The 15,490-nt window shown below is 39.5% G+C and overlaps 1 protein-coding gene across 5 annotated transcripts in view; it reads right to left on the bottom strand.

Annotated features, from left to right (window-relative positions):
* atp11c (ATPase phospholipid transporting 11C (ATP11C blood group)) overlaps positions 1-15,490 on the bottom strand; it is a 52,849-nt gene that overhangs the window by 21,306 nt on the left and 16,053 nt on the right. For all 5 annotated transcript variants that reach the window (XM_079480346.1, XM_079480343.1, XM_079480344.1 and 2 more), the window contains exons 2-3: positions 8,668-8,787; positions 6,220-6,309 (exon numbers count right to left, since the gene is read on the bottom strand). In XM_079480346.1, the coding sequence (XP_079336472.1) occupies positions 6,220-6,309; positions 8,668-8,787 (210 nt within the window). The remainder of the gene's footprint in view (positions 1-6,219; positions 6,310-8,667; positions 8,788-15,490) is intronic.

Below are 15,490 nucleotides of genomic sequence, written 5' to 3'. Positions count from 1 at the left end.
ACAAATATAAATTGTTCATTAAATACTTATTTTTTTAATTTAATACACATAAATAATATATGTACATTTTACGGTTGGATTTTTAATACATTTTTAATAAGTCCCACTAAAAAAATCAGTTTAATGATTTTAAAAGATTTTATTAAGTTAATAAAGCTGTTTATTTCTGTGATATTAACTAAGCCCACAGAATTATCTTTTAGAGTGGTCCCATAAATAATGTTGCATATGCACATTGACTTTCATTTGAACACTCTGCAGTGTTTCTTTCCTAAATGCAGTTATGTTTAAAGTACCTAAAAGCAGTACTTGAGTAAAAGTACAAATATCTTGCCAGAATATTACTTTAGTAGAAGTGAAAGTAGCGTTTTAGCATATGACTTGAGTAAAAGTCTTAAAGTAACTGTTAAATATTGTACTAATGTATTAAAAGTACTTTTTATATAACATCTAAAGTATTTGAAGTAAATTTGAAGCAAACATTGTTGATAAAAAAGTTACATTGAACATTTCTTTGAAAAAGCTTCGTCTCAAACTCCGTAGTTTTATCTGGAACAACAGGTTGCCAAATTGCCAAACTATCAAAATGCAAGTTCAGAAACTACATCTTTATAACTTTATAAAAGGATGGTTCCCTCCCACCCACAATATTATTCCTCTAAGAGAACCACGTGGAACAAAATCGGAACAAATCTGTCTGGCCCTTACTTCTTTCTTTACCTTAATTTCCTACTAGTAAAAGTATACATTTTGTTCAGGAAATGTAGTGGATTAAAAGTCTGCAGAAATATAAAGACTCAAGTAAAGTACATACTGTATACTCCCAAAAAATACTTAAGTACTGTACCTAAGTATTTTTACTTTGTTACATCACAACACTGCCTAAATGAATCCGTGTTTTGAAAAACTCAGGCAAGTTGTTCAGTGAGTCATTTCTCAAGTCACTTGCTTTGTTCTTGAAAAAATCTGCCTTTTATTGTAATGAAACGGTAGAATGATTCACTGATTTTAGTTTGATTTAAGTCAAAAATTGCTGCCACCTACTGGCCATTTTAGTTTTACATTTAAAGTAAGCCTAACATGTCCCTTTATATTACATTGCAGTATCAATCAAATGTGTTGCACATTTGAATTAGTTCCCAAGTAAATAAATGTTGTAGTATACTGCATTTAATACAGTAAACTTTAAAAAACCCTAGGGTCTAGGAATTGTAGTAATCTCATCCTAATAGATATGAAGGTATACTACAGTATTTGCTACAATTTACTGTAATACTGTAAAATATTGTACTTTAGATTAAATAAGTGTGGTCAAACTGTAATATAATAACATTTTATATTTACTCTAGGAAATTGTTTCATCTAGATCTGCGCATTTTAGGTTTGCGAAATTTAGGTTTGTTTTGTATTATGACCATTGCAATACTATTTGGTATTGCAATTCATCAGCTGGTATAGTATCGTAAGATATGTTCATGGTACCGTGACAATCCTACTAATGACTCATCATGCCCTACTCAGCTTTTTACCCAATGAAAATCTCTCTAGAAAGAGAACCGTCCTCTTGGTTAATTCCTCAAACTTCCATTTTGTTGGAAAGACGTCATCAGAAGAGAAAACGGAGGAATTTCTCAGGGTCTGTAAGATACGGGTTAGACAAGTCACAGCTCGTAGAAGGCATATACACCCATGTCAAGAATTTTTTTTAACTGTGCCCTGTGGGATATGCTAACATAACACCGTGAGAAATAGGTGTGCACGTTAACAAGAACGCAGATCGTTCCACTGCGGTCAATCAAGCGGTAAACACATCTCCAAACTGCCATATGCCTCCTGACAGCTGTTTAGTAGCACCATCATCAACTGCAGAAAACAGTGGAGAGAAAAAAGCTTTCATGATAACTCACTACACCTGCAGCAGAACATCCACAACATTGTTTGCTCATGCAATATATGCTTATATAAAAAGAGCTAAGCCCCTGGTCTCAATGATGTTCATTGTCTAACATGCTATACTCTCAAAATAAAAAATACTGCAAGCAATAGTGAACTAGCTCAAACGCACTTGACCTCTGTGAATACGGTCTGTGGTTTCCCCTGAGGCAGGTATTTCTCCTCACCTGAATCTTTTTTCCTTCTGACCCTCACGGCAGGAGTCTGGGATCTGGTCAGCAGAAAGAGTGCTAATGCACCCGGGGCTCCTGCAGGTGATGGATGTTGATGGGGCCAGCGGTCTCGCGCAGTTTTTTCTTTTTTAATAAATTGATAAAAGGTCCATCTGGATGGAGCCGACTGCGGCATCGCGCTCGATTAAAAATATTAAGTGAGAGGCTGCCCAAACTGCTGAGGACAGTCTGTCCTGTGCTTACCGCTAGTTTCTGTCTTTAATACACAAGCACAGACAGCGGGAGTCTGTTCACCTGGATCGCTCTACTGATATAGTTCATCAGTGACTGTAATGAAATACAACGATTCCTATGATGAACTGCCTCTCTGCCGTCATATTTTACAAACCATACACCACTCCCACCCCCTTTCCCCCGCTAGCACTGACAGACCCACCGCGCCAGTTCTACTACTTATTCGCAAAACACATCCATTTAACCACCACCTCGAGGGAGCCAATTCCCAAAGCTAACTCTGAACATGAGTTACCGCCCAAGCTGCTTACAGAGGTAGACGTGCTGCACGTGTGTGAATAACAATGCGGTTTGCAGAGTGCATGGCATTTAATGAGCTGCAAACGAAAACGAGGGACAGAAGTGCAGGCAGGTTTATTAGTTTTCGGGTTTGTGCATTCGGGTCTGCTGGAATGCCTTTGAAAGGACGGGTCCTGAAGAGACGGCTTTGATGTTTAAAAAGAATGTGGCGGTTTACTTCAGTGGTTAAGTCAGGCAGCAGTTCAAATATGGCTGAAATTACTTACAGTATATTTAAAGGGATTGTTAACCCAGATATTAACATTCTGTCATCATTTACTCTTGTTATTTCAAACCTGTATGACTTTTCACAAAAGAAGATTTTCTGGAGAATGTTGGTAACCGGTTGACAAGCCAATGGGTACTGCGGTTGTTTGGTTATGAACATTCTTCAAAATATATTTTTATACTGAATATTGTTCTTTTGTGGAAGAAAGTCATACAGGTTTGAAATAACAAGAGGTTGAGTAAATGATGATAGAATATTAATTTTGGAGTGAACTATCCCTTTAAAGGAATGGTTCATCTCAAAATAAAAATGGTGTTATTTTTTACTCATTTGGTGGGTGCAGCGTTCTGACTGACAACCCGGAAGCCCAACTCTGTGTTTATAAGCAGATGCATGCTGTATATTAGCTGATCTTTGCTAAATGTCTGACGATTTCGTTATTAAGGAAGCACTTTTTTGCACAACGGTACAAACCGAATGCGCATGTGTCGAAGTGCTCTCGTGAACGCGCACCATAGACTGACAAGATAGAGAATATATCAATTAAAGTCATTCTTTTTTATTTGTTTTTCACACAAAGTATTGTCGTCGCTTCAAAAAATATTCAACTCAGTCACTTTGAGCGGATGGACCAATCTAAGTCTTTAGTATTTTTCTTGACCTTGACAACAACTATGACAATGATGTCTATGAAATCTCTCAGATGTCATCTAAAATATCTTTATCTGTGTTCCGAAGACACTGGGAAGTCTTTAAACATGTTGAACATCTTGTGGGTGAGTAAAAATATAAGACAATTTAGATTTTGAGATGAACTTTTCCTTATTTTATTAAGGAAAAAAGCCATATAGCTTATCTTAGTCAATGTGCATGATTCTTTTATGTTAAAAGACTTTCACTCAAAAGTAATTCACTCAAATACAAAAAAAATCATAATTTACCCTAGTCCCTTACTCACGTTTGATTTTTTAAACAAGACTGTAAACGGAACGTCTTCTCTTACTCTCTACTGATGAGCTCCATATGTTACATGTACTCTATATAAAGCACAGTCTCACAACATTTTTACTTGGACGTCTGTTTAAAGCTGTTTAAGCTGGACAAAACTTTTTCAACACCTTTGTGCACTACTTACATTTAGCAATAATTCAGCACAGCATTCTTACATATTTATAATACAATTTACTGATTATCGATCTGTCTATCTATATTCCTCAAGTATTTTGTGTACACTGTTGAATAACTTAAAATTTGACCTGTGCTTTATTTTTGAAAACAGCTAGTAAAGTAGATGTTTAATGATATAAGATCGACATATTCGGTTAAGGTTTTTGTTATAGAAACAATAAATAATAAATAGATTTAAAAAGTGACAGCTTAGAAAATTGTGTATTTAATAATAATAATAAAAAAATTATAATAAATAGAAATCTCCAGTAAAACGGGGAATTGAGCAGAAATCAAAAACAGCAGCTAGGAATCTATTATTTCGATTTCCAAACCAGGATTTGAAATCGGAATCAACTCCCAAAATTCTGAATCGAACAGCCCGAATGGCAGGAGGAGGGATAAGGTTACATAAATGCACCTTGTTACTTGAATTCAATCTTTCATGAATTCAGTCTTTCATGACGGTTTATCAATATGTACTTTTTATGGGAATCAAACACATACCAGTTGAGGAACACTTTAAAGGAATCGTTTATCTAAAAATGAATATTCTGTCCTCGTTTACTCGCCCTCTTGTCATTTCGAACCTGTGTGACTTTTTTCCTGCAGAACGCAAAATAAAACGTTTTGAAGAATGCTGATAACCAAACAACAGCTGGACCCGTTCACTTTTCATTTCTGGGTGATCTATCCCTTTAACTTGCGCAGAATTATAAATGTATAGGCTTCACGTGTGACACAGTCACACAATGCAGCATAGTCTGAACAATCCAAACCTCTAAACCTCTGTTTTTATTCACAGTGAATTAAACAAGCCATTAATGCAAGTTTTATACACAAAGAGTCATCTCCTTTTATTTCACATTCTCTCAACTGCATTTACTCAGGTTTATGTGCCAACATCCTTTTTTTGGTTATGTACTCTTCCGCACCGGCTAAACCGCTTGTTAGCGCAACCCCTCGTCCGAGAACCCCCTTCTCTCCAATCTCTTTTCCCATCAGGGCCCGGCAAACGCACGCAGTGCTATTTTTAGCACGCTGGTGGGTTTTTTTAACAGCCAGTGTCTATTTGTAGCTCAAAAGAACTACAGAGGGCTTCCTGGCTGCTGACGTAAGCAGTGCCGTGCTGCAGAGGAGTGCGTGGGGTAAAGAGAGAGAGAGAGAGAGAGAGAGAGAGAAGGGAAAGGGTGGAACAAAGCAATGAGGAAAAGAGGGGGCGAGAAACGAAAAAATTGATGAGAAAGAGAAGGTGTGATGTTGCGTTTGCAAAGGGTCTCAGGAGAATCCTGCAGCTCTATTCAGACGCTGCCATATAAGAGTGTGACAGCCGACCGTGTGTGTGTGTCTCCCCTCATGTTGTTATAATAGCGGGTTGCGTGGGGAGAGTTAGTCAGCGAGGATGAGGAGGCTCTCTAGAGAAAAGCAGGATTAGTAGAGGCATGCCAGATCTGGGCAAGCACTCTCGGTCTTTCGCAAACACACAGATCACGTCACGTCATAGATGGTGGGTGGTATTGAAGGCAAACACATGGCTGTGTGAAATGGCAGGCAGCTGCGTTGCTACCCAGTCAGTCAATAACTTGACATTGTGAAACTATTAAAATCAAGTACAATATTAGTGATTTAACAGACATTGAATGTAATCTTGGATTATGGAGCATAAAGGTACATAAAGAAAAAGGATGTGGAAAATATCACATGGAATGAAACAAATATTCTGTTTGTAAAAATGACTTCTTAACATTTAAGACTGCCTCAAAATCATACATATAACTGCAATTTAGTAGACAGTATGGTCGCTGGAACTCTTTCTTCTCAGTCACCTGACAGCAACCAGTCCACATGTTCATCATCAATCCACCTTCACCCACTATAAACAAAACCGAGCATTAAACAGAATCACTTGTTTACATTGTTCCCCTTTCTTGTTTAACGGAGGTGATTTCCATACGCTTTAATGGAGCGAAGCACAGGCTTTCTCTCTCCGCCACCATCACGAGTCCAAAGGCCCCAGATCAGCAGGGACAGAATAAGCGAAGCTATGAGTCACACGTAAATATCAACTCAGCATCACATGCAGCATGTGTTTCTGGGGATGGTGAAGGGTAATGCCTCACTTACCTGCACCAAGAATATGATGAGGAAGTAAAAATTTGCGATTCTTCTAAACTGCTCGAATAGGTTCTTTGGCAGGAAGTTCCACACGGTGTACTGGAGAAGTAAAAAAGGAAACATAACTGTTAACCTGTAACCAGACGAACAAGTTGTTAAACAACAAGATAATAAGAGATGTTCTAAAAAATGTACACAAAATTTGAATTTCTGTTAGGGATGTTAAACTATTGATCGCATCCAGAATAAATGTTTGTGTTTACATAATGTTAATGTTAATATTTGCCTGTGTACTGTGCATATTTATCTTGTTTTTAGGGACACATACATGTATATATTTAAGAGAAATATAAGATATAAAAATCTATAAATGTATGTGTTTATAAATACTAATGAATATGCACAGTACACAGTTACATTATGTAAACACAAACCTTTTATTCTGGATGCGATTAACTGCGATTCATGGTTTAACAGTTATATTCACGTAAAACTGTGTCCTACGTTCTATGTCCTCTCCTGGGCCCTTTCACCGCTACACATTCTGGATGTCCCTCTCATATAACACACTTAAATCCTCATTAAAAGAGACTGTGAGGCTTGAATTATGTTTGTTTGATAAAAAAGACATCCAGCGCTGGGGACTATATTATAAACTATTATAAAGTTAGGTCCATTTTGGAGCTTTACAGACCAGTCCCACTTCGCTTTCATTGTATGAAACCTATTCTGCACAATGACTCCTTTTGTGTTCCACAGAAGGCAGACAATCACGCAGAGATTTTCTTTCTAGCCGACTCATTCCCTAACAGCAAATGTTCATGGCAAATACGGTGAAGGCAGCAATGCGAGAGTAAGACCACGTCCTGATGGAAAGAAGAAGAAAGGATTAAACCCATTCAATATTCATGAGGCCATGTGTTTGTGCTTTTTTGGGAGAGGGAGCTGGGATGACTTCAATAGCTCCAGAGCTCTCTGATGTGTGTGACCAGGCGGCGGCTCTCTGTGCAGGTACTGCATTGATTTGGATTAGCGACTTATCACCTCCGTTCGGATAACCCCCGAAAAGCGAACCCGCCACTTGATACTTTCGCCGTCTCTCTGACTCTCTCTTTTGCAAGTGAAACGAGAATATGCAAATACTCCACGCAATCCTCAATGACCTCAATGAAGTCATAAAAACTGTATGCACCATACTTGTATGAGAAATACGAAAATATGGTTTTGGATAAATCATTTGCACAACTGCCCATTAACAAAATACTCCACGGTACAACACAAATACTGACATGTGGGAGGGCGAGCGAGAGAGACAGAAAAAATGGACGGTGGACAGCTCTTGCCACCTGATATAACCATCACAGCTAAATAATGTATCACCAAGGGTGAGAAAAGCACGCGAGTGCAGATTGGAGCAACGGCAATAGGATAAAAGTCATACATCATCTTTTCTAACAGTACTACATTTAGTCTAAGCTATAGCTTCAATAGGTGCCATGGGTACCACACACCGCAAGCCAGCTAAAATGACAAGGATTGGGAATATATGATTTTATGTGGGAATAGCACATTTATCTAATTAAATAAATCTGTCCTGAACAATATCAGGTCGTTTTCCCTAGATATCCTCGGTTATATAAGCTTTATCTGATATCTGGAGCATGCTTAAGCTTTTAAACTCGCGGGCTTTGACCCTCTAAACTGAGGAATTTCTGGGAAAACTGGACCCAAGGGTCAACCCGGAGGAAAAGGAGAGTGAGAAAATGCAAAGCAGATGTATAAAGATGTTTAAACATTACATTGCAGGTAATTAAAGTGTGCTTTAAGTTCTGTGCCAGGGAAGAATTGATCAAGGAACGTCACAGCACAACCACAAGCAACTCTATAAATCTATTCCTTCTTATTCCCTCATTTCTTCCCTTCCTTAAACTCTCCTTTTACTATCGACTAAAAGGAGAGATAGAGGAAGCCCCACACTAAGGGACGGTACAGAGTCAACCCCTGAACGTTAATTGCAACTCTGTACCGGATCTCATGCACTGCTCTGACATGCAAATAAGGGTGTTCTGTTGAATGGGAGGAGCTCTCCAACATGCGTAGGAGAAGGATTTATTACGCTTTGTGAAGAGACAGCCCTGAAACAATAAAGAAACAAGAGAATAGAGAGGAGTGTCTTCACACCTGGAGAAACAGGTGGCTGAACACCAGGTCTTGCGAGAAGCATGCTGCCGCCATACTCTCTACATGCTGCCGTTAACACGTCTGTCCTACGCGTTAACGCTGGGGCACAGTTTCCATGGCATTAAACAACACTTGCTTATTACAAGCTAAGGGAAATTACAAGCAGGGAGCCAGCAAAGCCCTAATGCTGTAAAAATCTGATTAGCCTGCAGCGAGGTTAACCAACGGTCCAGCTTGCGCCTTTGGATCTGCGGTATAACAAACAACAAATGTTACCTTGGAGGACACGATCCTGTTGTCACAGAATTTGGTGGGAATGAAGGCCTCGGTACCCAGACAAGGCCGATGTCCTGCATAGATTGTCCTGCTGTCCACTCTCTTCTCATCTCCTCCACACTACAGAAGGAAACAGGTGCAAAGGAGAGTGAAAAAAGAGACACATCATTTAAATAAACGTTTACCTGGAAATGAAAACATGAAATGCCGTACATTATAACAATGATACATCAAGACTGCAAACGTTTACTCGTCATTTTAGAGAACTTACGTGCCTGTTCCTAGCCCATACATTTGAAAGAAACAACAAAAGGTGTAAATCACAGATTAAGGTATGAAAAATAAAATCAAGTTTTGGGAGACCTAGCCATATATAATACAGGTCAGGTGTGTCAATCCCGCAAACGGAAACCTGATCAGGCTCCTGAGAACAGACAAGTGCACTTACATGCCAGCTGCACGATTAAGTGAGTAGGGCTGTGCAATTAATCATATTTTAATTGTGATTAATTGAGAATAAACGTTGCAATATTAATGTGTTAACAGCAAGAACAATACCATCAGAACAAGTTCATTTTTGGGGTGGAGTGTACGAATAGCGTGCTTTGAAATACAGTACAGCCGAAGTTCAGTGATAAAAAAAATCTTGATTATTAGTCGTGATAATAATTTAGCAAATTAAACGTGAATATGAAAGTACATCTTGCAGGCCGGACTATGAGTGTATGAGTACTGTTGTGTGAAACAGGAAGCGAGTAGGCGGTGGGCATGTGATATAGCCACAAAATCCACCACGGTAGTGATGTAGTGTTTCACAGTACGAGTATTTCCTTATAAGAATGTACAGCATACCACGGTGTAGACATTGTTAGGGTCTTGTTAAAAAATTCAGTAGGAAACAGTGGAGGAAGGCCGTGCATTTCCCCTGTGGTGGAGTTCCGTGTGACCCACAACATTCCTGAAGCGTGAAAAGGGCAAGCACTTCACTCGGAGCTGCGTGAGCGCTGGATTGCCCGAGTAAACCTTTTGGCTCCAAACACACACAGTGATGGACAGCCAGGAAGCCAGATCTCTGCAAGCTTTTTTTTTGTGGCCTACGGTCAACGACGGATTGGCTGGATTATGGTTTGTCACAGTAGCACGGGGGCTGCGTGCATGACTTTTTCCTTCTTTCTCCGCCACTAGAGATAAAACAGTGGCAGTCAAGATTACTCTCCTCCTTTTCTCTCAAGAGGACCTCGAAGAAGATTAAACATGCTGTCACCATGCCTCTGCATGCTCATTTCACCACTATTCTCCCCCAGCCACCCACCCACTCCATCTCACCCCTCCTCCCTGTGATTCTGGAGACAGTGCAAACAAAACCAGTGTGTCATAATGGAAAACATTTAGCAGTAACCTTTAATATCGCAGAACACCCTTGGGTCTAGTGTATGGCATACAAAGAGTGCCAAATAGGTATGCAACCTCCAGTGCATCTCAAACATCAGGAAGCCTGGGACAGCTGTTAGCCAACTCCGCCCCGTCAGGTCCGGTGTGGTAGACATCAGGCCAAGAGCTAAGGGCTGTCACAACCTGTCTGGAAACATTTAACCACTCGTCGACAGGCTCACACAGGCAGAACGGACTCACGGCGTGTATCAGATAACACAGCGATCCCGTGCTCTCCCTTATCTGCCCGAATCGCTCACATCAGCGCCTGACAACTCAATCACAGCGCATCACTATGCCACAGTGCTGAGAGTTAACTCGTGTCCCCCAATCACGAACTGAGGAACAAGCGGATTGTGCCTACCCACTGCAAACTAGACGCAAATCTTTGGCAAACAGGTTGCTCTCATACACATTCCCAGTCAGTAGAGACTACGATTGAAAACAGTCATCAAATGTTTCTCTCTCTCATCTGCCTCATCTTCTCGTCTCCCACTGGATCTGCCCTCAATTCTATTTCCTCGGAAAACAAGCGTGCCAATGCAATCGGAATATGTCCATCCGGATGGGAAGAGTCTGGATTATGTAAGGTTCTGCGATGCGTGACGGCTCTTCACACATCATGCGGTGTGTTCCCGGACCCGGATTAAGCAGGCCGGTTAAAGCTAGGTGGGAGGGGCAGGTGTGAAGGGAGAGGAAATGGAACAGGTTCCTAAGCTTAGGGGATCGAATCCACATCCAAATGCCACAGCGTGTAAAAACACTGCACATAGATTCCAAGAGAGAGCTAATAAAATTACAAGAGTAAGAATTACAGAGTATGAAGACTCACAATCTCACAGAAAGGTTTAAATTCTACAAATTGAGGTGTAGACACTTACATTTTATTAGTTAGACATCAACCATAGCATTGACTCCAAAGTGGGATAAAAGGACAACTCTAGCTAAAAAATAATTTAAGTACATTTTAAAACTCTTTTCACAAAAGAGGAGGGGTGTGATGAGACACTTATCCCACGAGACGAGACGAAGACTTTTTTAAAGAAATCCTCAATGATAAAATATATAGGGGGGAAAGTATTTTATTCACATTAAAAACACAAAATGCTAAAAATGTAGGCATTATAAAATCACCTTGTACTTAATGAAACAAATTAAACTTCGATTTTAATAAATCATATTATACAGTAATAAACAAAATGTAAACACTGCAAAATGTCTTGTCACAAATTCAACTGACAGGAGGTAATTGCACAAAACATATGCTTTGTTTTCTTAACAGGCGCAGGTTTTAGAAAAGAGCTGTGCTTGTTTTCTCTATATGCTTTTGCATAGTGCTCGAGTAAGCAGAGGTTGCGATCGATCATTTCACATTGTCAATCCTCCTTCCTCCACTGACTGGACTAGTTTTGCAACGATTCCTCGAGTAACTGGAGTAATTTGAATACAAAAAATAATAGAGGTAAGCTTCATTTAATCCATTTAACTACAGAACACACAGAGCACGTTTCCCCACGGAACATGATTAACATTACTGATGCACAGCCCGCAAAACTCATGTTTACATGTCATGTAAACACAGAAGACGCTGCAGAAATTACAGGCAAACCTACGCGTCTGCGTAGTAATATGGTAATAGAATGTTCTAAATGGGTTTAGTGTTCACATATATTATTGTATGCAAGTTCAGCAATAAATATGTACATTAATAAAGAAAATGTACTTATTCTCGGAATCCTCGATCAATCGATGGAAAAATTGGTAGAATACTCGATAACTAAGATAATAGATAGCTACAGCCTTCAACTGAACCCTCATAGCCTTTAATTGCATAACCACATATAACACAGTATAATGTTAACATTGCACATAAGTAAGAGACAGCAAAGAGGTTTGCCTGTGAATATATTTAAAATAACGTAATGTGAACTTGCAATTGCTATACTATAATTGTGGTACGCTGCTCTGCTTTTCTGTGGGTCAGTGGTTAGAACATGGCGTTAGCAATGCCAAGGTCATGGGTTAGATCCCAGGGATTGCACATACTTAGTCAGAAATGTATATTATAATGCAATGTTAGTCGCTTTGGATAAAAGTGTCTGTCAAATGCATAAATGTGAATGTTCACTGTGTGAGACACATTGTATCTTGCGAGATCTTGTGCATTTCATATTTCATATCGCTGTAAGAAGTTTTTTTCCAATTCTGTTCCAACTTCAATTTTGTGACACAAAAAACAAGTATAATCCAGCACTATAAACAGTTACTCAGAAAACTGAATACAGGGCCTCAACAGGAACAAATAATGATTACAATGGTGCATTTTATTGTACAATGCAAATAATCCATGTTAAAGTTTAATTCCAAACGACACTGTGGGGTTAAAGCAGTGCAGGTTAGTGAACTTGTTTTCTGTACCTTTCCCCTTCTAACCTCTCATTTCTGCTGCGTGCCTCTTACTGAGAGTCATTAACCATGAGATCAACGTTACAGCACAGCCTCAAGGTTAACTGTTAAATAAACACTGGCAATGCCACAGTATAAATCTTAGTTACTTAACAACAGACTGTTACAGCAGCATCATTTTGTAACATTTTCCAGAGTAGCTCCAGATAGTTCAAGAGAATAAATCACAGGCAAACCAAAACAGGGCATCGCACAAGAAAGGCAGTGAAAGTGAGAGAAAAGCCGGGGGACAGGAGAGATAAGCAAAATGCCATTGAATGGGCATCGATTGTGAAGGGAGTTCAGTGTTAAACATAATGAGGGTCAGAATATAAGGCCTAAACATAATGAGGGTCAGAATAGAAGGCCTTTTTTATTTTTGTGCTGTTGTATGCTGCGATACTTCACAAGCCCTTATTCAAGGCCAAACAATGAAGGCGCTAATAGAATGAACAAATACATGTCATAATCTTTTTTAAGTGGTGTCAAGGGGGTGGTGCCACTCAACACAAATAAAGCACTGTGGTTGTAATGTGCATCATGGTACTCAAATACATTTACCGTGGTATGTTTGTTGCATTTATAAGTACTTCCAAATTACCATGGTAGTACTGTGGTACTTCTTTTAATGATATAACTGGTGAGAGTAAAAATTAAAGCACAAGCAAGTGTTCAGAAAACTTAAATGATCCAAAACTGAAAATCAGCCTATATCAGTGTTTTCCAATCCATTTGCCCTAGGCTCCCCCACAGCCCTGTCGAGTACCAGAAACACGTAAAGGTGTTTATTATTCTCTACCTATCAATTAATTAAGCTTTATCCAAATTACAGCGATATTTCACTACCAAACCAAAATTTCCCCATGTTTTACTCACCCTCAAGGTATCCTAACTGAATATGGAGTTATAAAACTACGTATCATTTTGCTTTCAAGCAGTAGAATGGGAGTGAAGGGGTGTTGATTTTGAAAGCTCCAAACACAGCATCCATCGATCAAAGAACTGCTCGACACAGCTCCGTGGTCTTAAAGGTCTTCGGAGTTATATTTAAATGTACATACATGCAACGAAGTACTAACATAAATGTCTATTTTCACTATGATTTCATGAATCGTTGTGGGAAAAAGCTTCCCGTCAAACAAAAGCAGTCTGAGAAACAGAATGAGTTATTTATATGTGATCTATGTGTAACTGAAATCTGAAAGTACCCCCCGATAACCTACTTCAGTGCCCCCATAGGATACACACACCCCTGCTGGGGAATCACTAACTTGTACATCTAATGAAGCAAAAAGATCAATACCATTTCAAAACAAAGAACACGAACATCAAGGGTTCCAGGCCTGAGAGAGATGTGATGGAAATCTGAAGCAGCGCTCAGCCTGTGCCAGTGTCCCAGCTGTCGACCACTTGCTCACATACAGACGGCTCATCGTGTGTCAGACACAAGCACTCACATCAGAAGAGAGGCATACAACAGCAGCCAGTTTTCTGAGCATCCGACAGAATTAGACCATTCAAGTGAAAAAACCAGGGCTTAAATGATTAACAACTTGTTTAAGTAAACATTTAACACGAGAACGATTGACTCATGGCATTTTTGTGAACAGGTTTTGGTTGAGATATTTTAACCTCTGTCACAATGACGCTTGACAAGATTAGAACATCCTGTGTTTGTGTTCTTTAACGCAGGCTAACTTTGATAAATGGTCAAACCATAGATGCACGCCATTGTTCGTGATTTTCCGTGGCTATTTATGCGTTTTATGCCTTACGTTTTTGTTTTCCGGGGAAAAATAAATGAGGCCTCCTAACTAAATTACCCAGCTGAGCTGCTCCCGACACCCTGGTACCCACAACTGTAATGACTGTTCTGATGAAACATTTTAAAGTTGTGCAAAAACATACAGCTTGTGATGGAATAACGCTCTCACCGAGTGACTGATGGCATTGGTGGCTAGCAATGGGACAGGAAATGGTTTGTGATATATCACTTTAAGATTCACTTTCTTTTATTTAACTAACACAGCAAATAGGAATTTATAGTCCGTCTGATATTTGACCTGTGTTTTGACTTGCATAACCTTATGTGTTTTGCTTATAGTCAATGTTATCTTGTACAGCTGCTTAGTAACAATGTAAATTGTAGAAAGCGCTATATTAATAAAGCTGACTTGACTTGAAGCCCCAAACTGTTGTGTCTTACATTTCTTGTTTATCAGCAGTAAATAATTAACAGTGTGAAAAGATGAAAGATTGTGACCTCTTGGCTTCTGTGCATATATTAACAATTGATTGGTATACACGTCAAATTCTCTGACAATACATTTCCAAGTCACGTGGTGCCTGTTTGGCAGAGCCTGCCCTCCCTATAAGCGATCAAAGCGGTTGCGTAGGGCCCCGCCGCCACTAGAAATGACATATTTTTGTGATATATTCACGACACGCATCCATTTTCTCACGCAGGGCCATACCTAAAATTTTTCTGTGGTGTGTGTTTAAGGAGTCATCTCATGCTATAACCTGGTCCCCGGTGCATCTAGCAACCCAGAAAACATGAAAAATAAGAACCCAGTAAGTTTGTTTTGGTTTGCCTTTCCCTGCAAGCATGTGAGAAATCGAGCCGTTCATTTCACTTTGGCTGTGACGTCCCAAAGGTGCTCTAGCGACAGACGCTACAGGCCGTGGTCTTTAGCTTCCTTTTTAGAGCGCCTGACTCCCATGCCGGACCGACCCGGTTCCGTGTAACGGTTGAAATGACTCATGGTTGAGTTTGTGTCACGATTTCAGTTCGGTTTGGTATGTGCTATGTTCAGGGGAAAGGGACTACTGACAAATAAAATTAAGAACAAATAATAAAGCTACAAGTGACAGCACAAATAAAACAACAGAGCAAAGCAGAAAATAATATAAGATACTGTATATATATAGAAATGGATTCAAGTAA

This window comes from Barbatula barbatula, assembly GCF_947034865.1.
Source record: "Barbatula barbatula genome assembly, chromosome: 18".
In the NCBI taxonomy this organism is placed as follows: domain Eukaryota; kingdom Metazoa; phylum Chordata; class Actinopteri; order Cypriniformes; family Nemacheilidae; genus Barbatula; species Barbatula barbatula.
This window is presented reverse-complemented; position numbering and strand designations above follow the sequence as displayed.